Source organism: Nicrophorus vespilloides, unplaced genomic scaffold (assembly GCF_001412225.1).
Source record: "Nicrophorus vespilloides isolate i.1.1-1 unplaced genomic scaffold, Nicve_v1.0, whole genome shotgun sequence".
NCBI lineage: Eukaryota > Metazoa > Arthropoda > Insecta > Coleoptera > Silphidae > Nicrophorus > Nicrophorus vespilloides.
The window spans coordinates 274836-295758 of record NW_017100087.1 but is presented as its reverse complement, the minus strand read 5'-3'; the positions used below and the strand labels follow the sequence as shown (position 1 = coordinate 295758).

The following is a 20923-nucleotide window of genomic DNA, read 5'->3' as shown; positions in this document are numbered from 1 at the left end:
GTCCTTATCATTTATATATATAAAGATAAAAACTTTTTTTTCATCTTAAACTATTTTAAGGCATTAATACTAATTTCATTTCATTAAAAGAACAAAGGAAATGATACTTTATGTTTGAATGTTATAATAAAGTGTCCACATTAATAAATTATACTTAATTTATGACCACATCTTAATTAAACAATATATAATAATTCCAGCAGTAAACAATAGTATAACAAAAGAACTGTCTAAATTAAAAACAAATGTACTCATAAAATACTTAACAGTTCCTATTCCTTTCATCACTTTTCCTTGCGTATCTTCCTGTTGAATATATTTAGGTACTTCCCACGGGTCATTTCTTTTGATTCTTCTAAGCCCAATTGGTATGTTATATCATGTAGTTCCTTGACTTTGGATACAAGTGATGATGTAGACAGAGTTGATAATTCTAGATAAAATTAACAGTTTTACAATTGATAAGAATATTGTGTTTTCTATATTTACGGTTCATATATGTCTGGTCTTCATGATTGAACTTTTTATTGTAAGGCAACTTGGTTGTATTCAAATTGGCATAGCTGCTTATAAAATCAGTAAGGCCTGGAACTGTTTAGTTTTTTTAATAGGTAATTTAATTCACAATAAAATACTTCAGCACTTACATTTTTCCGGCCAGAGTTCGGGCGACGTCCTGTCGATATTCTCCATGCTTATTAAACTTTGCTCAAACTCGTCAAAACTGTGTTGATCGTCCTCAGAACTCCCTGGATAAACAAACCAAGATTTCGTTTTACATTTGACAGCTCAAAATATAACTTAACCTACACACAAACTGTTCAACAGTTAAATGAAGATTTATAATATTTTACAAATAGCAAATTAAAAAAGCTTCTAACAGATTTAAAGTAGATTAAGTATAGAATTTTATTATACGCTAATTGTACCGTGAAAAGCTTATAAGTTGTTAAAATAATTAAAAATAGTTTTACCTTGTTGAACGCTCCCGGGTTTCTCGGACTCCATCTTTCTGGTACTGCCAACTTAATACGATAGCATAGTTAAAGATACTATTTTTGGATATAGATTCTTGATTTAATCTAGATCTCAATTTAAAAAATCAACAATCTGATGGCAAAAAATGTTTTGTATTCAGTTCGAATTGTACATAGATAAGTTGGATCTATATGAACCTATGGTTGCCTATTTAAAGAATGAAGAACAGATGGATTTAATTTACGTTTATGTTTTGAAGTCATAAATAGCCAATATTTACTTAGGACTATATACAAATTGATTGTTTTCATTTGAACTTTTGAAAATAAACATATCACGTTTATGGACTGGTTTAATGTGCGCGTTGTTTAGTAGATGGAGTAAATGGTTGAAGCAACAGGTTGCATCATAGCGGCATCCCGAAACCAATCCTCCCAATCCCAATCAGTCGAGTTTGAAACGCTGTGGAGAGAGGTGTACTCAATTTCAAGCTCCTGTTTGTTTATTTTTGAAGTTTTTTTGTAAAATAAAGAACTGCCGGTCGATACAATAAACCCATTGAAGAACAAATCAAATGCATGACAATGTAAACAGTTACGTGTGTGATTAAATGAAAGTGGGACAGTACCTCGTTCGCACATTTTTACTGGTAGAATTAAAGTTTTTGTCAGTCTTCTCATTTTGTTTGCCCTCTGTTTACCAGACGTGTTTGTTTGTTGTTTAGAACAAATATATTACAATTAGATGAGTGTAAAGTGTGCTATGAAAATGGGTGTAGGATTGCCGCCATTGGAATTCACCGAGTGCATCGGGGACAGTCCAACGTTTCGCGACAATCTGCACAAGCACGAGAAGGAATTGGAGTACACCAATCAACAGATCAAGAGGCTCATCAAAGAGGTGAAAGATCTATTAACAGCGGCTAAACGTAAGTTTCGAGCTCTTTTCATTCTCGCTTCCTGCTCAGTATTTTTTTTTTGTTCTTCAATCTTCTCGCTTCAGGCTAGTTCCATTTAAATTTTGTTTTTGTTTTCAAACAGATGACAAACCATTGACACTTAACTAGTTGATTCCAATTACTGTCTGATAAGATTCGAATTCTTCATAATAATGTTCGATTATCTTGTTTTAATTATTGAAATACAGTTTAGTATACCATATTTGTATGGTGTTGGTGTTGCTGCATTTACTTTCATTTTATATGAATATTAAAATCCACTTGATCTGTCTATTAAAGGTTATTTAACATGTATTAATAAAATTACCGTTCATTTTACTCGCTCAATTAGTTCTATATATTTAAGAATACTATATTCTTATACACAACAGAAGGTCACCAGACCCTTTGACCTTTAACTCCTTATCAATACTTTCATTTCTGTTGTTTTAAAAGTAATTGTATTCATGTATTCAATTATCCCATTCTAAAATAGACGAAATTGTACTGAATAATTACTATTCCAACATCGTTTTGTATAATCTTGTAAGAACATGTGTATTTTAATTCAATGACATTTTCTGTTGTTTATTTCAGCTATGTGGATATTTTATATTTGATTCATTGAAAGGTAACTGTAACTGTCAAGGAATGGAAATTATAGTACGGTTTTCTAAAAAAAGTTATTTAAATTATACATCCCACATAATCATTTTTTTTACAATCTAAATTGAATATAATTTAGCAGAATTAAACTGTGCAAACGCACGTTTGAAAGCAATTAGCAACTACTGATATGATTTTATATTTTGTGTTATCAATGCATGAGACATTCATGAGGTTTTATCATATAGTGTAGATTCACATATGATTGGACATTTAGTTGAGAGGATATTATGAGTAATTATTTACTACTATTATATATATGTACGTCTTTAATCGCATATTTCTAATCCTTAAAATTCTAATATCTGCTGTTGATTATCCATATATATTTATTGTTGTTTTGTGGAGTTTGTATACTAATTTTTAAAATTGATAGATATTGTTTTTTTTAGTCATCGTTCATACATTATACATGAACATATGTAAACGATTGTATATATTTTGAAGTATAAAATTGGTACCTAAAATTTAATTATCACTTAGTAATGAAAATTATGAATCTGAAGCAACTAATGAAGTTACATATGATATTAGTTCCTCGCAACAGTTTCGGAGAAATAACTGTTATCTGAAGCATCATCTTAAACATATGCGCATATCTTCACTTTGAAGTCAAGAACATTGACATTCAAAATCAGGTAAGTTAATTTCCTGAGAAAAGAAACTAAAACCATAATTTCTTTCTGTTATACTCGTAATATTCATAAGATCTAGGAATATTTTGTTATACAGCAAAGCAGTCTATATATTTTTGAAGCGGAAACAAAATAAATAGGTTAGTGGAAAATTCATATTATGAATTTAGAAATGCAAAAGAAAAACAACGTATTTATTTTTCTACGCCCATTAAAATAATAAATTGTTTACATCGTCGATATGAAGCACACATTTTTTTTCTGTGCAATAAATTATAAGTTTGTTAGTGTAACATTTTATATTGCGCACCGAGCAGCAATTTTTAATAAAATTTATGTTGCGTTTATAATAATAAACTTACTACGGTGCAAGATTTCCTTATGAATCACCATGGTGTCTAACACTTGATCTCCTCCGCACGTAGGAAATTGATCTACGATCTTTTTTTTATACTATTCCGTGGCCTAATTATTTACCGAGTACACACAATAAAAGCACTCACTCACGTGAGTGAATGAGAGAGTTCCACTGAATCTTCGGAGAGTCTGTGTCATTGTCGTTGCTTTGTTAACTTTCTTAATTTCATGTGTGGACTCTAGATCTTTTTTTTATTTGAAGTACTTTTGCTATTCGTAGTTACAATTAAATATGTGTTTATATTATTATTAATATTTGTGTGATACTTTTCAATTATTTCTTTATTATAAAGCTTAATTTTATATATTTTATATTGATTTTCAATGAAACACAGTAAGTTTCCACTAAGTTCTAGCTGTAAATCGCGAAATAAGCAACTATGAGTATGTGTGGTATTTATTATATGCATAAGAATAGGATGTCAAACATCTTAACAATTCAACGAATCCAGTTCACATGTGTTAGGAATATTGTACACGCACCATTATCTTTTAGTGCAGATTTTTATCCAGATATGGGTATTAAATCTACTAGATTAATAATGTTGTTATCATAGATAACTAGGATTTTTTGAATAAATATAATTATTAGTTTCAAGTGAACTACAGACCACTAGTAGTTCTAGAATGTAATGACTGCTACAAACATAGCAGCGCTTGAAAATATCCAACTGCACGATGATCCTTTCAGCAGACAGCGAATCCTTTGTCTCGAATTACATTGGCTGGGCCAAAGAATATTACTGAAGGGCTTATTTGGAGGGCCTGCGGGTCGTTGAACTGGCTGGCTGCGGAGGCGGCAGCCGGCGTCGCGACGCCAATCAATAGTTTGCAGCTACGTAAATCACAAAATTCCGGAACCCCTAGATGTACGAGCGAAAACAATTTGCATCCGTTGCAGCACGGCATCGGAATCGAGCAAACAAAACAAAAATTAAAAGAAAGGAATGGAAAAAAAGGAGTTTGAAGCATAGCCGCCTTCGCGCTGACAGAAGTGAAATGCGATTGTTTTTTAATTGTAATTACGCAAATAACCAGCCACAAGAATGAGTGCTGATATACGAAACTGTAACCGATGCAAGTGTGGCGCATGTTCTCTAACCTTGTGCATTTTGTTGTTCCAAATCACGAAGATAAAAAACACACATACAGCGGATTATCTCAAAATTCATAATTGATTCATTTAAATTAATTATTAAAATATTATCGATATAATTTGTTAATTGGATGTGAGATTGCTATAGAACTGCTCGAGCTGCTCCCAGACGCGAAATTTCGAACGATGTTTTCAATATACGTGGAAAATATCGAAACCTTTCACTTTTACTTTAAAAGCCAATTGCATAACCCGCTTTAATTTATCTCAGCAACACAGACACACACAAACGAACAGCTTTTTTTTGTTTATTCAAATGTATATAATTTAATCTTATGGGAGTTTTTGTGTCTTTCTTTCTATTTAATATGTACGTAGAAAGAACGAAGGAATAAATAAATAAATAAATAAAAACTTTCTATTTGCAGTGAAGAAAGCAACCGCGTGTGATTATATAGATTTATTATTGCAATGCGCGATGGCGAAAAACTAGTTTTCCGTTCAATTAAGTAATTATTAATTTACTTTTTGCAGGCGTTTCAATTTCTAAATGCTAAATGCACCTGCCTTTTCACCTCGAACCGGAATGAAAACGAATGCGAATTTAATTGTGTCAATTTGCCATTGCGTGCGTTGATGATGATAATGATAGGGGTGTTTTCAATGTCGCCCCTTTTTTTCTCTCTTGACCCTTTCAAATCATAAATCGTTGCGATGCAATGGAAGCTGCCACATTATATAGATTTATGATCGAGATAGTGGAAAGCGAAGTAAAAGCATACTGCACCAACAAACATACACATACAATCTAATTAGAAAATTAATTTTCTACTTTTTCGATTTGGCACAGCCTATTGATTTCGAATCTCCCATATTTTCCTCGTGATTTATTATTTGATTAAAGACCAACAGATCCTACTTTACTCTATGATTATTAAAACTTTCATTGCTTCGTAAAGAAACGTTATTCAATTGACCTTAAGCGCTTATTAGCACTTCAAAAAGTTTTAACGATCACTTAACTGTCTTATAGCGCCGTCTCGCAGTATTTATTTATTTGTTCATGCTATTACTAACATTTTTTTTCACCGATTTCATGTAAATTAATAGCATGATATCCACCTCCCACAAATACTACATTCAATATGGTGCGGTGGCTGAGTTATTGGTTTTAACTTTCAACTCTATTGAAGATGCAACGATGCTTACATTCCTAATAGTGACTAAGAATTCTTCAACTAATATAATGATATATTTGTTTAGTTTGAAGTGTTTTCAAAGGAACTTCGTTATCAGTATTTTCTAATAAAATTCTGGCGGAAAGACCGTAGTCAAGGCTATTGTTAATGATTTTAATATTAACTTTTATTATAAAAATATATTATGCATTAAAAAGGAAAGACTACTAATGTATTCTTATTATAGTCATTTAAAAAACTTTTGGATGTGAATCATAATCATCATCACTATATAAAGATTGTTTCTTGATCGTAAATTAAGTGTTGATTTGACATTTGTCTAATGAAATATACAATTAAAATTATTAATTAGTTGACTGTCACATTCTATTGACAAAACCAATTCCATCGTGTCTGTCTGTTAACAAATTGGATGTGCCTGCCTACATGTTGAAAGCTGTCAGAAGTAGAAAGTGACGACGTGAGAACGTACTGCGACGAATCAAATTGACCACGAATATCAATCATTGTTTGTTATTTTCTTTTCTGTATGCAATTCTTTGGAAATCCATTAGAAATACATGACATGTACATTCGTTTAAGTTTTATAGTTGGAATGATACATAACTACTAAATATTGCAGAACACTATCTAAACATGTATCAATTAGATTAAATCTATGTTAAGCGATTCAGTTAATTATAACTTTCAATATATACATGTTTTGTGATAATATTATTTGATTATATATAAAATAAATTATTTAAAAAATATGTTATATGTTTTATTTAAATGTCTACTTTAAACATAAAGATCCACAGAATGAAAGCACGATAGTATTTAATGTTATTTCATATATTAAATCAAATAATGCATGTAATAGTATTGACACGAGTTAAGATAAGGCATATTTATTATCTACGTTAGTAATCAGTCAATCAACCACGAAAGTAATTAGAAGTTATACTCATTTCTTTAAAGGAAATTATTGTTAATTTCAGTGTATTATTAAGTTGTATCTTTGATCAGTAATTTCTGTAAATACGTAAATCGTGTGAGTTGTATTGATGTGAAATATGAAAGAATATAAATAAAAGAAACACGTATGTAATTTAAATGTGAGAAGAATTGAAAGATATTAAAGTGAGATTGGCGTTGGATCAATTAGAAAGCAAGTAGACACAACATAAATAGTTAGCCGAAGACGCCTTAGAGACGGAATATAATTTTTTTTGATAATTCCTTTGGTTTATCGTGTTTTGGAACGCTTCGAGTTGTTTCGCCTTTATCAGGTGACGACATTCACCTGTTTTCGATTGTCGTGTGTGTTTGTGTTTATATATATACAGTCAGATATAGATATGTATAACTGTTTGTAATATATTATTATTATAAATACGTCCGTTTTTCTTTCCATAAGCCATAAATTCTGAAGGCCACTACAAGAATCGAGTTTCCGAACCGAACCAAAGGTATCGGGGCTAAGTGAGAGATAATAAGTGAGTCATGTTTCAGTTAGAGCATACACACTCTCATACACAAGACACGAAGACTACCAAGAACAAATATATGCATTTGAATAGCACTGCATGATGATCATGATAAAAGGAGTATGGAAAAAAATATGCTGGCCATACTTTTATTTATGATTTTATTTGTATTTGGTTTTGTTATTGCAGTCGAACCGTGTATGTAACAAAACCAGGGACGTGAGTTTCAACCTATTATATACACGTACCGACCTTCAAATAGCGAACCATTAAACGTAAATAATAATAATAATAAAAAAAACAAAACAACAGAGAGCGACAGATAATGGAAGAGTAGGATATATTGGAATCAATCGTTACGCTGTTCAATTGGTCGTGAATCGAGAGGAAATGAATTGCAAATACATGAAAAATGCTCTGCAAATTTTCATTTTATGTGTTTATTTTTTTTTACAGATTTAGGCAACTGTCAGAGGGCCTTCGCGAAGGGCCTGCAGAGCTTCACGTTCGAATGCATAGGCGGAAAACAGACGGACGACGAGATGGTGATCTGCAAATCTCTGCACGAGTTCGGCAACCTTATCAATTCCATCGAAGACGAGCGCGATAGGATGGTGAGTGACTCATTTTGTGGACGGTCGTCTCTGCACTTTCACAATTTATGAATTGTTGGCGTGCATTATGGACGTCGAGTTTCTTAATTTATTTTTTTAATAATTTTTTTATTTAAACTATTCTTTGTCCGTGGCATATTCGAATGTTGTTGCGAAAAACAATTGATTTCTACGTCCGTTTTCGTAAAAGCCACAACCTACATACTTTATTTTCGTATGCAATTCACGAAAACCGTTCTGTAATGCTAACTAACTAACAACAAATTTCTCTCGACCAGGAAAGCAAATGCAATTGCTGCCTATCCATTTATTCACGCCCCATTATCAGTTTCAACAAAATTTATAAACCCTGTGATTCACGCGCTTCTTTATACTATTTAATCTGTTTTCACCGTGGTTTATAAACTAGCGAAACGTGTCTGATAATATTTTAATGTAAACAAATTTATCAGATGATTGTTATTAATGTATTCATGATTTTGTATTTTTTTTAAGCTGGAAAATGCCTACAATCAAGTCGTAAATCCTTTGGAAATGTTCAGGAAGCATCATATCGGGGCTGTTAAAACCGGGAAAAAGCGGTTCGATAAGCAGACCGCAAAATTCTGCCAAGCTCAGGAGAAATGTCTGAATCTGTCGTCGAAAAAGCAAAACGATATTAAAGAGGTGAGAGATGCTATTTTCAAGCGATGTGTGCGTATGCACGCTCTTGTATGTGGCGAACATCCTTCTCTCCCTTGCGAGACATATGGTTAAAGTTCTTTACAATCCTAAATAAAACACATGATGTTTCCGTTTACATTATGCCATGTTATATATATATATATATTTTTCATCTTGTCGACATTTGAAATCTAAAGTTTCTGGCAGCTAACGGGGGTTTATTGACGCTAATTGAATTATTGAATTACAAAAGATATTAGTGAGGAAGTGTTAATTTATAATGTTTTCAAGTTTTGTAACGCGCGCGCGTGATTTGTAGAGAACGCCGCCGTTTTATCGATTCAAAATTTCTGGGCAAGCTCATGCGCCGTCTGTGTACCTCTAGAAATTGTGTCAAAACATATTTACGAGTGTATAATAACAATTTCCTTTCAAGATAATACATCCAAATATAACATTGTGATGATTATTAGGTTGACGCTTACCTGGGGATGGCGGAGCGTCACTTCTACAATGCGAGCATGGATTATGTGTACCTAATCCAGGAAGTGCACGAAAGAAAGAAATTCGAGTTCGTCGAAACTCTACTTGGTTTTATGATTGGCTGGTTAACGTTCTACCACCAAGGCTACGAGGTGGCCAAAGACTTTAATCCCTTTAAGAAGGACCTGCAATTGCGAATACAAAAGACCAGAGACAATTTTGAAGATTACAGTTCCAAGCTAAGAAAACGCATGGCGGAGATTCAAAAGCAGCAAGACCCAGTTAGAAACACCAAAGGCCGAAAAGAAGGATATTTATTTTTGTTAGAAAAAAGTAAATCGATGACCGTCTTAGTTTCGCTATTGTGGTTATTCATGCTTTGTTTTGTTTTTAGAGACCTTTGGTCATACGTCTTGGACTAAGCACTATTGCACTTACGATAAGGATTCTAAAGAGTTCTCGATGATTCCTTACAATCAACTCACCAATAAAACGGTTAGTGCGCAACTTGAGATATGTTTGAACTGTTAATTATTTTATGAACCCGCTCAGATTCCTCAACCGGAAATTATGGTATTATCGTCATGCACAAGGCGAATGTCAGATTCAATAGATAAGCGTTTCTGTTTCGATTTGCAAGTCGATTCTAAACCCGGAAATCTGTATACATTCCAGGCTCTCAATGAACTGGATAGAAAAGCATGGATGGATATCATGGACGGAAAAGAACCCGTAAGTATTCCGATTAGTTTTAATTAGCATCGAATCGAACGGCGATGTGCATTGCAGACGTACACAACTCCGAACACAAATGTCAACAAATTGCATAATTCCGAGGAGCGTATTCTCGACGAGCTCGGCATAAAATTCGTCAATAAATGCATAGAAGTGTTAGAAAGTCGCGGTCTGGAAGAGCAAGGCATTTACAGGGTCGTCGGCGTCACATCTAAAGTGACGAAGTTGCTGAACATGGGCTTGGATCGCAGAAAAAGCGACAAGCTCACCCAACTCGACGATCCCCAAGAATGGGAAACGAAAACCATAACGAGCGCCCTGAAAAACTACTTACGAAATCTACCGGAACCATTAATGACACACAGATATCACAATGGCTTTATAGCAGCTGTCAGTAAGTGCAGAAAACATGAAATCATCGCGAGGCAAATTGTTCACTAACAGTTTTATTATTTTAATTTAGAAAATGACTCCAGACAAACTCGCATAAATGACGTCCACACATTAATATACCGCATACCATCGAATAATTTTGAGGTCTTGAAAATACTTATGAAGCATTTAGTCAAGTGAGTGTTATTTACGGTTCTAATCTGGAAATTGAATGAGTAAATAAATTTATTTTTAGTGTTGCCGCGAAAAGTGATAAAAACTTGATGACTGTAAGTAATTTGGGTGTATGCTTTGGTCCTACACTGCTGCGACCGGAAGAGGAAACTGTTGCATCGATAGTGGATTTAAAATTCTATAATATTGTCGTAGAAATATTAATTGAAAACTATAATAGAATTTTCAATAGCGAACCGCCCGTCCCGGGTACAGCAAATGCAATTTCTGCAGTCGAAGACAATGTAGATGACGTCATAATGCGCCCTTCGTCGCAGCTGCATGTTGATTATCCGACTGCTTCGAGATTTAACTATCATCCATATACTGACGTCTCGGAGTATACTAATAATGGAAAAATTTACAGCGGCAGGAATTCCCAGCAAGGAATTACTTCGGTGAGTATAAATATTTTGTTTTTTTTAAACTTCAGAATGTGTATAATTTTGTGTCTTGAATTAAGAACTGTTATGACCAGATCCCAGTAGGCGGGGCCAGCGGGAGCATAACATCAAGTTTATATAATGTTCACGAGAGCGGTACATCCCCTAACGGCAGATCATCTTTATACAAATCGCCGGAAATGCCGAACGGTGGTATTCCAATGCACCATCATAAGGCCGCATTACAGAGATATAATAATGCGTCACAATCTGAAAGCAATTTGCCAACACTTCAAAATTACAGTCCGTCCAATTTTAGAGCTTATGGAAAATTAGGTACTATTGCGATTTATTTATTCTTTTTTTTTTCATATATAACTGAAATGGTCTTTAATCGTGATTTCAGAGAATAGTACGAGTAGTTCCAATGAATCTATATCATCTAATTCGCGTGACGGAGGTAATTCGTATTTAAATCACGTAGCTCCGGAAAAAAGCAATCGAAGCAATATCGGCATGTCTTATCCGAAAGTTTACAGACATCAAAGAGCAGTGTAAGTTTCAATACCTAAACTTATTTAATTATAAACTAACACCCTGCGACCTGTACTAACATACTAACTTTTCTAATAAAATAAAAGGAATTTAGAGTATTTGCACCGAAATTCTGCTTGCTCTTCTTCAAGTGGTAGATCAAGTCCTACTAAACTCAGGTGAGGTTTTCTAAGTTAAGAAATAGAAATTTCCGATATTAATATTTATTAACAATTAAATTTAATGTGTTTAACATAATATATCATTCATCATTCTCTGTAAATACGTAGTTGTCGTAGTCGACCCAATATCATCAAGAGAAAGTAAAAATAACTCCAGTGGCAATGAATTGAAACAATAAACTATCAGCAATTGTTGCAATAACACAATGTTGAATATAAATTGCGCTAAAGAACAATAAATTGCTATGGCATTCAGCGGTATCATAAGTAATGATAATAAATAATTAGCTTTCGTAATAATTGTGTTGTGGGATCGAAGGATTATTTATATTTAATTTCAGACGAGTACGTACACTATATGCTTGTTTGGGAGAAAATGACGGAGAGCTATCTTTTGAGCCTAATCAAATAATCACCAACGGTAATATATTCATTTTAATGTCAAGAGATCCAATTAAAGCGTTGAATTTTACAGTAAAATCGTCGCAGGAACCTGGATGGTTGGAAGGGACGTTGAATGGTAAAACAGGTTTGATACCTGAAAACTATGTGGAAGTGCTACCCTGACAGGGTGGCTCCTTCTCAAAATTATCAAGTACACTGCGCCAAGGTTTCACCAAAGCCCTCCACTTTAATAACCATCACCACCAATTAGGGTGAGCAAGTTTTGATTTCCAATATGTATAGGATGTAAAAAAGAAGAAGAAGAAGATAATGAGAGCATATATACCGAACCACTCAACCTAATCTGTGATTATGTCGCCAAAATGCGAAAAGTACAAAACTTGATGGATTATATATAGATTTTGGAATTTATTATTGTGAGAGCAGTTCAAATTGATTAGTTTTGAGTGGTTTGATAATAATATGAACGAGTAATTAGACTAAATACGCAAAGAGTAACACCAGCTAAAATTAATATTATATATTTCACTGTAAATATTTAAAATGGAAGAGACGTAAGAGAGTTTATTTTATTTTGTTGATTTTTTCATATATGAATATATTTTTAATGTACATAGGATGTAAGAGTAATATATTAAAGAAGTAAATTACGTTCTGGGCGAAAGCTGTTTAACGTCCAGAATATTTATCAATCTTAACTGTAGAACTCCAATGCGAAAAAATAATTATGTTTTGCTTTAATGGTCCTAGGATTGAGATTGATACATTGATGTTTCCTCTCCCCCAAGTCCATGTACCCTCCTAGAATAACATTATATTTTGCATTTTATTATATTCGCTAAGGGTTATCAAATTTATTATTGAAAGAAAAAAAAAATGTTTTTGTTTATAATTATTTAACTAGTCTGTTGTATTTTTTTATTGTATGTATTTGTCGCCGTAGCATTTATCTTATTATTTTGTACACGTTCTGTGATAGTTACTACAGACTGGCACAAATTCTTTTTATTGTTGCTGTTCAATCTACAAAATTTGTTATATGGTTTATGCATTTATTTTATATAAGAATTTCTTGACGATGATGCTCCAGGGAATTGGCCGAGAATATATTGTACATTCCTAAGACACGAAAAGAAATCAAATTAATTTAAGAAGACTTCTATCCCTCGAGCGTCTTTTTTAGATGGTGGCCCTCTGATGAAACATATCCATTTTATGTGTCCCATACAAAATTCATATCAGATTCAATAAGAAAAAAATAATAAATAAAGAAGCGAAATCAGATATTTATTATATTATATTTAGAGAAGAAGTGAATTAATTTTAGAAATTGGAAACACCAAAAAGCATTTAAGAAGATATATATTTATTTGTCTTTATGGTAAAAGAATGCTTAATTGTTGTATTTAATTTTGATTATTGTATAAAACAAAATAAATAATATATATTGTTATTATCTCTTAATATCTATAAGTGTTGATGTTGAAGTTTTTGCGAATCATTTCCTCGTCGATCCAGTCTCTGAACTTTGATAGATCCACGTAAACCCCTGGCGTGTTGTTCTCCCCGCATCCGATTCCCCATGACACGATCCCCACTTGATGGAAACGGTCCGTTTGAGCAGGAATCGGACAAATCAAAGGACTCCCCCCATCTCCTTCACAGACGTCTAGGAAATCTTCGCCTCCGGCACACAAAAAACTTGAGTGAAGTTGAAAATACGGTCCTAGACGGGTTTCCCGCAATAAATTCTGGCATTTCGCCCTCCCGACTATCGGCAACTGAATTATTTTGATCTTGCTAAAATCTTTTGTAATGGCCGAACAATGAGAACCATCCAGAATTGTACCCGGAGGCGGAATGCACACGATTTCGGCATGATTGTAAGGAGTCTTTAGGAATAGCAGAACCAAATCATTTTGCAACGTTCCAGAATTATAATACGGATGCACAACGACACTTACAATTTGTCTGTATGTATCAGCTACAAGAAGAAACCAAAACATTTAAAAAAAAATCATTTGCTTCATATTCCTATTTACCTATGTTAATACTCCAATATTTATTTGGCGATTGTAAGCAATGTGCAGCTGTTAAAGCGACTTGAGGATGAATTAACGAGACACCGCATTTGTAAATTCCTTCGTGGTCTGGTATTTCGTGATTCAGCAGGATACCCGACCACTGCGAATCCGATTCCATGTTGTGATATCCGCAACCTTTTCTTTCCAATTGCGATGTCTCTGTTGTTACCAGTCCATTTGCAATGTCACAGCATACATCGAAATAGCCAGTACAATTACTAGTTTTATATCCTCTAGAATGTAGAGAATATGAAACAAGTTACAATGATTGTATCATACACAGTATATTTCACTTTTTTACCTTACATCGATTAGTCCGTTTCCGTCCATCACCACATTGCCTGTATCGTCCGAACATTGATAATATGGTAAACATGTGCAATTTTGAAGAATTTCGCTTTTTGAAAAGCCAATCAAGTATAACAAAATTACTGCAAAGCAGAACATTTTAAAACATGCACATGAATCTAAGTTATAAATTTTTCTATAGTCATGTAAAAAAAATCTTCGTATTATAATAAAAAACAGAAATATAAAGTAAATAGAGTAAGTATATACAGTATACCTCTTAATAATCTAAATATGAAATTGTAGACAATTTTTATTGTGTATTTCATACCTATTTTTTGTGAGATAAGATTATTCTTCAATTAAAAAGGAAATTTGGTTTTCAATAATAAAAATTTATTAAAAAAACATATTTATGAATGTAATTTAAATTAAATGATATAACAAGTTGAATTCAAATTAATCCAAATCTTAGAATTATAGAGGCTATGCAACTAAATTAGCACATAGCAGTTAGTATGCTAAACATCTATGATATTCAGCTTATTTATATGTTTGCAGAATTGATAATTAAATGCTGGCGCGACACTTAATTATATCCAAGGTAACCAACAAACCGTTACTATTAAATTTTATTTCAAATTGGAGGCATTTGTCAAGAAGCATGTCCTCAGAGGAGACCACAAAAATCGCGGTTTGTCAATTGACATCAACCGAGGACAAGAATAAAAATTTTGAGAGCTTAAAAAACCTCTTAACAAAAGCAGCTGATAACAATGCCAAGGTAATCAATTACATAATTGGACATTGTTTGCATATGCATCATACTAACTTGTAAATTCTGTACCCTCAGATTGCATTCTTTCCAGAATGTACAGACTATGTGGCATCTACGTCTACAAAATCTGTGGAATTTGCAGAAACCTTGGATGGACCTTTAATGACTAGTTACAGAAGTCTAGCTAAAGAGAAAGATATCTGGATATCTATTGGTGGTTTTCATGAAAAAAGTGAAAATGATGTATGTCTGATTGTAGATCCGATTTATAAAAAAAAAACATTTATTCATATGTGTAATTGTAGAAGCTAAACAATAGCCATGTTCTGATTGATAATAATGGAGAGATTTGCTCTGTATATAGGAAACTACATTTGTTCAATGTATCACTTCCTGATGAAGGTATAAATTTACAAGAATCCAAATATGTTAATGGTGGAGATATTATACAGGCCCCTGTAAAAACGCCTGCTGGTTTGATTGGATTATCAATTGTATGTATATCAAATAGAAATTTTATTTCAAAATATTGACTTCATGTATTTAGTGCTATGATATGCGTTTCCCAGAACTAAGTACTCATTTAAGAAAAATGGGTGCTGATATTTTGACATTTCCTTCAGCTTTTACTACAAGTACAGGGAAAGCGCATTGGTCTACTTTGCTCAAAGCAAGGGCAATTGAAAACCAATGCTATGTTGTAGCAGCTGCCCAATTTGGAATACACAACAGTAAACGGACTTCGCATGGCCATTCAATTGTATGCACCAAGTATTGTGTTTTAATAGAATAAGTTCATTTGAATTATTTTAGATATTTGATCCCTGGGGTAAAATTGTTGCTGAATGTCGACCTTTTAGTGAAAACTGTGGTAAAAGCGAAGACGAGAGTTTGGCTTTTGCTGAGATCGATCTAAAGTATTTGCAAAAAGTACGAAAACAAATGCCAGTGTTTCAACATAGACGCGACGATGTTTACACTTTACAATTAAACCATCAGCCGAAAAATTCGTTGGATGATAATAATTACATGTTTGGTAAAGTTGTAATACCATCATCAACGGTTTTTCTGCGTTCAAAGTATGTGTACGCTTTTACCAATATACGTTGTGTGGTTCCAGGACGTATCCTTAATTTAATTGACGAAACAATGTTCCTTTCAAGAAGTATATTTCTCTATTTAATTTTCCAGATGTTCTGATTACTAGCTTACGAAGTGCCAATCGTTTAGAGGATTTAAATTCCGAAGAGTTAGCGGATTTCTTTGATGTTGTTGTTAGGGTTCAGAAAGTCATGGAACGGGTACAATCCACGGACTCATCTACAATATGCATACAGGATGGAAAGCATGCTGGACAAACGGTGCCGGTAATTAAGAACATAATCTAACATATGCAATATGTAATTCTTATATTTCATTACAGCAAGTTCATTGCCATATATTGCCTAGAAAAGCGAACGACTTTGAGAGAAACGATGATATATACTCTGAATTGGCTAAACATGATCGAGATGATAATCCGAATCCATTAAGAAGCAACGACGAAATGTCCGAGGAAGCATTCATGTTGAGAAACTATTTTTGAAATTTCTTTGTTGCTAAATTCACAATGCAAATTCATAGATATATTTAAATGCTTAAAAAAGAGAATAAATAAATATTTTTATTTCAGTTAATTTGACAGACGAAATATGTTTATTTGGAGATTATTCATTCTATTTACGACTCAATATTTCGCGAAATGTTGTGATTCTTATTCGAGTTTCCTACAGACGACGACATTCTCGGATAGTTTTGTTGAAGTGAAAAATTACAATAATTGTATGTGCGTTCCATATTGGCAATGTAAAGAAGACTTTAGCGGTTTGGTGGAGGAGGATGGATCGGATATATTAGATATACGGTAATGGCTTCTGAAATTGGTAATATAATAATTTTGAATTGATATTTATAGTGTTTTTCGGGATAATAGAAAGGAAACAGATCTATCCGCTAGTTGTACTGGTGATTTCGACGTGTGTTGTAAAGTAGAATGCGGCCGATTGAATAACGGATTGAAATATGCCAGTCCAAAGTTTAGGATACTTGAAGGTGGTGGAAGCGTGGCGGAGTTTGCTGAATTCCCGTGGATGCTTGGTTTACTACAAAATAGGGCTTATGTTTGTGGTGCATCCTTAATTCATCCGCAAGTCGCCATAACGGCGGCACACTGTGTTTCGAATCTGGGTAAGTTTAAGGTTCGTGCAGGCGAATGGAACTGGGCCAGCAACAATGAGCCGATTCCACATCAAGACCGATTCACTAAAAGGATAATCATTCATCCTCACTATGATCCGTCCTCCTTGCGAAATGATATAGCAATACTAATTTTGGACAACCCACTCAAGCTCACAGAGAACGTGGGCGTAGTATGTCTACCACCTTATGCAAAAAGAATGAAGACCAGGAGGCGGTGCACTGCTAGTGGGTGGGGCAAAAATTCGCATACAGTGGGGACATACCAATCAACGTTGAAGAAAGTCGACTTACCAATAATGCCAATAGAAAATTGCTTGCACAGTCTACGGCGAGCCCGACTAGGGGCTAGCTTCAATCTTCACTCAAGTTTTATTTGCGCAGGGGGTGAAATGCATAAAGACACGTGCAAGGGAGATGGCGGTAGTCCGTTGATATGTCCAGTGAATGACGATTTCGACAGATACGAACAAACTGGTATCGTTTCCTGGGGTTTAACTTGTGGCATACAAAATACACCCGGCGTTTACGTCAACGTAGCCCTATTTACCGACTGGATTGATGAAGAGTTGAATTATTACAACTTCGACACTCAAATTTATAAAATATCTGAGTAGCTTCTTCTATATTAATTTAAAAAAAGCAAAAAACAAATTAAAGGATTGTTGCATTTGTATATTAAAACACATCCCATTAGAAACAAATGTAATAAAGTCTATTTCATTCTCACACCTGATTACAACATCATCTATTCATTACAACTGTGATATTGTAGTAAGGACAATTTAATAAACAATTCCTAAATATACCATAAACTAATTAAATTTTACATAGTTCAATTTGCATTCTTTTGCAGTAATTGTGCAAATCTATTTGTTATAAGCAGGGACACATCAATGAATCTATCAACGCAATTCGTCAAACATGTTTCAGTGCGTCCATCCAATTTGCTTCCAGCCTTGTCTACGCATTTCTCCCAGCAGAAATCGTTGAATTCATGGATCTACGGCGAACGCAACATTGCATTAGTACACTATACTCTGCAAAATATAACCTTACTTACTTGTGCATTGAATTGTGCCTTTTGCTTTTCAACCATTAAGAACTCTTGCAATTCCTTGTCTCCAGCTTTATCGCCGGTTCCGAAGCTATCTCCAAAATCAGTCATTGTATTATTTTTTATTGAGAATTATGTAAACCAACGTGCTTCTTGAAAATTTAAGAATCTGAAATTGGCTGAAACAAACTGTCAATTTAGTTAATGGTTAAAATATACAGCTCAGAATTACCAACTATGATTTAAATCCTTTAAATGTAATATTGGTTGCATAGCACACAATTAGTAATTGATTAGATTTCGTTAACATTTGAATTGGACTTAAAACATATTTCTTCAAACGAAATGACACAATTTGATGCTTTATTACCATAAATTTAAAGAAATACAACAGTATAAAACAAATTTATTATTTGCACAAGTTGTACAAGAACAAAAATATTCAAATATTCTATTACTTTCAGAACATATTAGAAATAACAAGAAATATGCATTTACTTTTATCTTCAAGATAATTTATTAATAATTTTCTCATTTCAAAACCATTCAATGTTTGTGACTTGAAATTCTCAAATATGTATTTCTTATATTCTTATGAGAATTAATTAAATAATATATTCAGAAGCAAGGTGGAATTACAAAATATGCATAAAAATATACTTTTACCTTGAACTATCTTTAATACTGTTTGGCAGCGTTGCAAAGTAAAAGGAAATGTATCAAAACGCGCTAATATTTGAAACAATTTTATTTTACGATTATGAGCACTATTAATAAATCTATAATCAGCTAATTCTGTTTACATAATACCTAAGTTATAAATAAATCATATAACAAATATATTAACAGCAAGCAATATGAGCGAAATAGTAAGTAGCAGTAACACCTGGTTACACCCACGTAATAACAGGATATGGCAACCGCGCATTATTGATTACGCGATGTAAACAAAAGGTCATGATTTGTTTGTTTACAAATTGCGTCGAGACCACCTGCCCATTGAATATCGATAAAACAAGGGGTAATTGAAGGGTGACATTGGGCTACGAGAGCGGAAATTCATTCCTAGTAAAATGTTTGCCCAGAAAACTATACTGTCACCTATGAATTCCTTGTTATATCTGTGAGTATTTCTATGTAGGTCAAATAGGTATTAAATGCCATTCATATATTTTTCCACTTTACAGAAGCACAGAAAGTGTGTTTAAGAATATGGCAAAGTTTAACACAGATGAATTGGAACTGCTGTCGATATTGCCAGCCAACATCAAAAACGATTTGTTGCACAAGTTTACAAAAGCAAAGTTTTTATGGAACAACATTGATTTCCCACAAATGCTGAGACGGTTGATCCATAAGGATGCTAGGAAATTAGATTTAACGGCATGTGCTGTTAATGATGAGATATTGGAAATATTGCAGCCATGCAAGAAGTTAGATGCAGTGTCAATAAAAAATGTAGATGAGAAATCATTGTCCAAGAATGGTAAGTAATATACTTAATATTCCAATTAGAACAATGCATATAATTTTTTTTATTATTATAGGCTTACTAAAGTTCATACCTCAATTAAAATATGTTAAATTATTGACATTGTCAAAATGCGAATCTGTAGATGACGATGTTTTGCAGTGTGTAGCAGATAATTGCAAATTATTAACAGGCTTGGACATTGGGGGTTGTACAAAAATTACAGATGAATCAATCATTGGTATAGCACGTTTGGAAAACTTATTATATTTGACATGCTCACAAACGCAGGTATTATTTTACTATCTACTAATTAATTTAAATAGAATAATAATATTTACTTCAAACCTTTTAATATTCAACGAACATGAAACAGTACTACGTAACCTCAAAGAATAACCGAATCTTATCGGCCTTTTGGGGTGTATAATGTTGCCAACTTAATGCACGTAATTTTTGAATGACTTTATCTTTACTAATAGAATTAGTCAATTGTCTGTATTAAATCCTCTCGTATAGCAGGAAATAATTTAGCTAATGTAACTTTTTTCAAATTTCTTATCTATTTGTATGTTATATTTTGGTTTATTAATTTAAATTATTGTTTTTAGATATCTGATAAAGGAATTGACCATTTAGTACATGGACCAAGTGGTGTACATCTGACAGAAATACGTTTATCTAAATGTCCAAATTTGACGGAAAATATGTTCAGTCTTATTGGATTGAATTGTCCAAACTTGAAAATTTTCGATGTTTACAACTGCAAAAGTATGATAGGTATGATTTTGTTAAAGTTGATGATTATTAATTATTTCTTCTTTGCAGATGTGAATTGCTTTAGCTTGCTGGAGGGAAAATTACAGAAGTTGAGGCAAATTAATTGGACTATTGAATGGTAATACAATATATTTTTTTATATAAAAATTTATATAATTTTCTTTAAATTTCAGGTGAACAAATCACTATGTTTTTAATTTTTTCTAATGGGCACCCAACAAATTAGTT

General features: G+C 33.0%; 7 protein-coding genes across 9 annotated transcripts; 4 read left to right on the top strand and 3 right to left on the bottom strand.

Annotated features, from left to right (window-relative positions):
* Positions 1–144: 144 nt before the first annotated feature.
* LOC108567286 (protein lin-52 homolog) lies at positions 145–1009 on the bottom strand. Its single transcript, XM_017927654.1, has 4 exons — positions 975–1009; positions 648–749; positions 490–591; positions 145–433 (listed from the first exon to the last, which is right to left on the bottom strand). The coding sequence occupies exons 1-4, from the start codon at positions 1006–1008 to the stop codon at positions 285–287; spliced, it is 387 nt and encodes a 128-aa protein (XP_017783143.1). The 5' UTR covers position 1009; the 3' UTR covers positions 145–284.
* A 417-nt stretch (positions 1010–1426) lies between these two features.
* LOC108567314 (rho GTPase-activating protein 26) lies at positions 1427–12576 on the top strand. Its single transcript, XM_017927697.1, has 14 exons — positions 1427–1906; positions 7854–8011; positions 8507–8677; positions 9148–9490; positions 9552–9652; positions 9710–9889; positions 9947–10286; positions 10356–10461; positions 10521–10896; positions 10962–11217; positions 11288–11435; positions 11523–11594; positions 11939–12018; positions 12073–12576. The coding sequence occupies exons 1-14, from the start codon at positions 1723–1725 to the stop codon at positions 12162–12164; spliced, it is 2607 nt and encodes an 868-aa protein (XP_017783186.1). The 5' UTR covers positions 1427–1722; the 3' UTR covers positions 12165–12576.
* Positions 12577–13132: 556 nt separating this feature from the next.
* LOC108567311 (tryptase beta-2-like) lies at positions 13133–14566 on the bottom strand. Its single transcript, XM_017927692.1, has 3 exons — positions 14388–14566; positions 14045–14319; positions 13133–13986 (listed from the first exon to the last, which is right to left on the bottom strand). The coding sequence occupies exons 1-3, from the start codon at positions 14531–14533 to the stop codon at positions 13463–13465; spliced, it is 945 nt and encodes a 314-aa protein (XP_017783181.1). The 5' UTR covers positions 14534–14566; the 3' UTR covers positions 13133–13462.
* A 312-nt stretch (positions 14567–14878) lies between these two features.
* Positions 14879–16828, top strand: LOC108567309 (nitrilase homolog 1). Its single transcript, XM_017927689.1, has 7 exons — positions 14879–15158; positions 15228–15395; positions 15458–15646; positions 15700–15912; positions 15966–16275; positions 16344–16519; positions 16576–16828. The coding sequence occupies exons 1-7, from the start codon at positions 14949–14951 to the stop codon at positions 16735–16737; spliced, it is 1428 nt and encodes a 475-aa protein (XP_017783178.1). The 5' UTR covers positions 14879–14948; the 3' UTR covers positions 16738–16828.
* Positions 16829–16837: 9 nt separating this feature from the next.
* Positions 16838–18193, top strand: LOC108567310 (trypsin-3-like). Of its 2 annotated transcripts, none has more exons than XM_017927691.1 (2): positions 16838–17055; positions 17125–18193. In XM_017927691.1, the coding sequence occupies exons 1-2, from the start codon at positions 16844–16846 to the stop codon at positions 18002–18004; spliced, it is 1092 nt and encodes a 363-aa protein (XP_017783180.1). In that variant the 5' UTR covers positions 16838–16843; the 3' UTR covers positions 18005–18193. The 2 variants fall into 2 exon arrangements, with proteins under 2 accessions (XP_017783180.1, XP_017783179.1); XM_017927690.1 differs by having other exon boundaries at positions 17107–18193.
* Positions 18081–20309, bottom strand: LOC108567313 (mitochondrial import inner membrane translocase subunit Tim8). 2 transcript variants are annotated; one of them, XM_017927696.1, is made up of 3 exons: positions 20264–20309; positions 18451–18623; positions 18081–18390 (listed from the first exon to the last, which is right to left on the bottom strand). In XM_017927696.1, the coding sequence occupies exons 2-3, from the start codon at positions 18553–18555 to the stop codon at positions 18223–18225; spliced, it is 273 nt and encodes a 90-aa protein (XP_017783185.1). In that variant the 5' UTR covers positions 18556–18623; positions 20264–20309; the 3' UTR covers positions 18081–18222. The 2 variants fall into 2 exon arrangements, with proteins under 2 accessions (XP_017783185.1, XP_017783184.1); XM_017927695.1 differs by lacking the exon at positions 20264–20309 and having other exon boundaries at positions 18451–18640.
* On the top strand, positions 19337–20914 carry LOC108567312 (protein AMN1 homolog). The gene is made up of 6 exons (XM_017927693.1): positions 19337–19567; positions 19632–19930; positions 19992–20206; positions 20527–20686; positions 20744–20813; positions 20869–20914. The coding sequence occupies exons 1-6, from the start codon at positions 19518–19520 to the stop codon at positions 20870–20872; spliced, it is 798 nt and encodes a 265-aa protein (XP_017783182.1). The 5' UTR covers positions 19337–19517; the 3' UTR covers positions 20873–20914.
* The last annotated feature ends 9 nt before the right edge of the window (positions 20915–20923 follow it).

Bases quoted from the DNA above. Each gene is read 5' to 3' on its own strand.
- LOC108567313 (XM_017927696.1), bottom strand. From the start codon at position 18,555: ATGACTGATTTTGGAGATAGCTTCGGAACCGGCGATAAAGCTGGAGAC. The intron at 18,391-18,450 runs GTAAGTAAGGTT...CGTTCGCCGTAG, and splicing joins AGGCACAATTCAATGCACAA to ATCCATGAATTCAACGATTT.
- LOC108567309 (XM_017927689.1), top strand. From the start codon at position 14,949: ATGCTGGCGCGACACTTAATTATATCCAAGGTAACCAACAAACCGTTA. The intron at 15,159-15,227 runs GTAATCAATTAC...CTGTACCCTCAG, and splicing joins CAGCTGATAACAATGCCAAG to ATTGCATTCTTTCCAGAATG. The intron at 16,520-16,575 runs GTAATTAAGAAC...ATTTCATTACAG, and splicing joins ATGCTGGACAAACGGTGCCG to CAAGTTCATTGCCATATATT.
- LOC108567314 (XM_017927697.1), top strand. From the start codon at position 1,723: ATGAGTGTAAAGTGTGCTATGAAAATGGGTGTAGGATTGCCGCCATTG. The intron at 1,907-7,853 runs GTAAGTTTCGAG...TTTTTTTTACAG, and splicing joins TCTATTAACAGCGGCTAAAC to ATTTAGGCAACTGTCAGAGG. The intron at 9,491-9,551 runs GTAAATCGATGA...TTTTGTTTTTAG, and splicing joins TTTATTTTTGTTAGAAAAAA to AGACCTTTGGTCATACGTCT.
- LOC108567310 (XM_017927690.1), top strand. From the start codon at position 16,844: ATGTTTATTTGGAGATTATTCATTCTATTTACGACTCAATATTTCGCG. The intron at 17,056-17,106 runs GTAATGGCTTCT...TGATATTTATAG, and splicing joins TCGGATATATTAGATATACG to TGTTTTTCGGGATAATAGAA.
- LOC108567286 (XM_017927654.1), bottom strand. From the start codon at position 1,008: ATGGAGTCCGAGAAACCCGGGAGCGTTCAACAAG. The intron at 750-974 runs GTAAAACTATTT...TTGTTTATCCAG, and splicing joins ACCCGGGAGCGTTCAACAAG to GGAGTTCTGAGGACGATCAA. The intron at 434-489 runs GTAAATATAGAA...AATTTTATCTAG, and splicing joins AGACCAGACATATATGAACC to AATTATCAACTCTGTCTACA.
- LOC108567312 (XM_017927693.1), top strand. From the start codon at position 19,518: ATGTTTGCCCAGAAAACTATACTGTCACCTATGAATTCCTTGTTATAT. The intron at 19,568-19,631 runs GTGAGTATTTCT...TCCACTTTACAG, and splicing joins ATGAATTCCTTGTTATATCT to AAGCACAGAAAGTGTGTTTA. The intron at 19,931-19,991 runs GTAAGTAATATA...TTATTATTATAG, and splicing joins GAAATCATTGTCCAAGAATG to GCTTACTAAAGTTCATACCT.
- LOC108567311 (XM_017927692.1), bottom strand. From the start codon at position 14,533: ATGTTCTGCTTTGCAGTAATTTTGTTATACTTGATTGGCTTTTCAAAA. The intron at 14,320-14,387 runs GTAAAAAAGTGA...TCTACATTCTAG, and splicing joins AACGGACTAATCGATGTAAG to AGGATATAAAACTAGTAATT. The intron at 13,987-14,044 runs GTAAATAGGAAT...TTCTTCTTGTAG, and splicing joins ATATTGGAGTATTAACATAG to CTGATACATACAGACAAATT.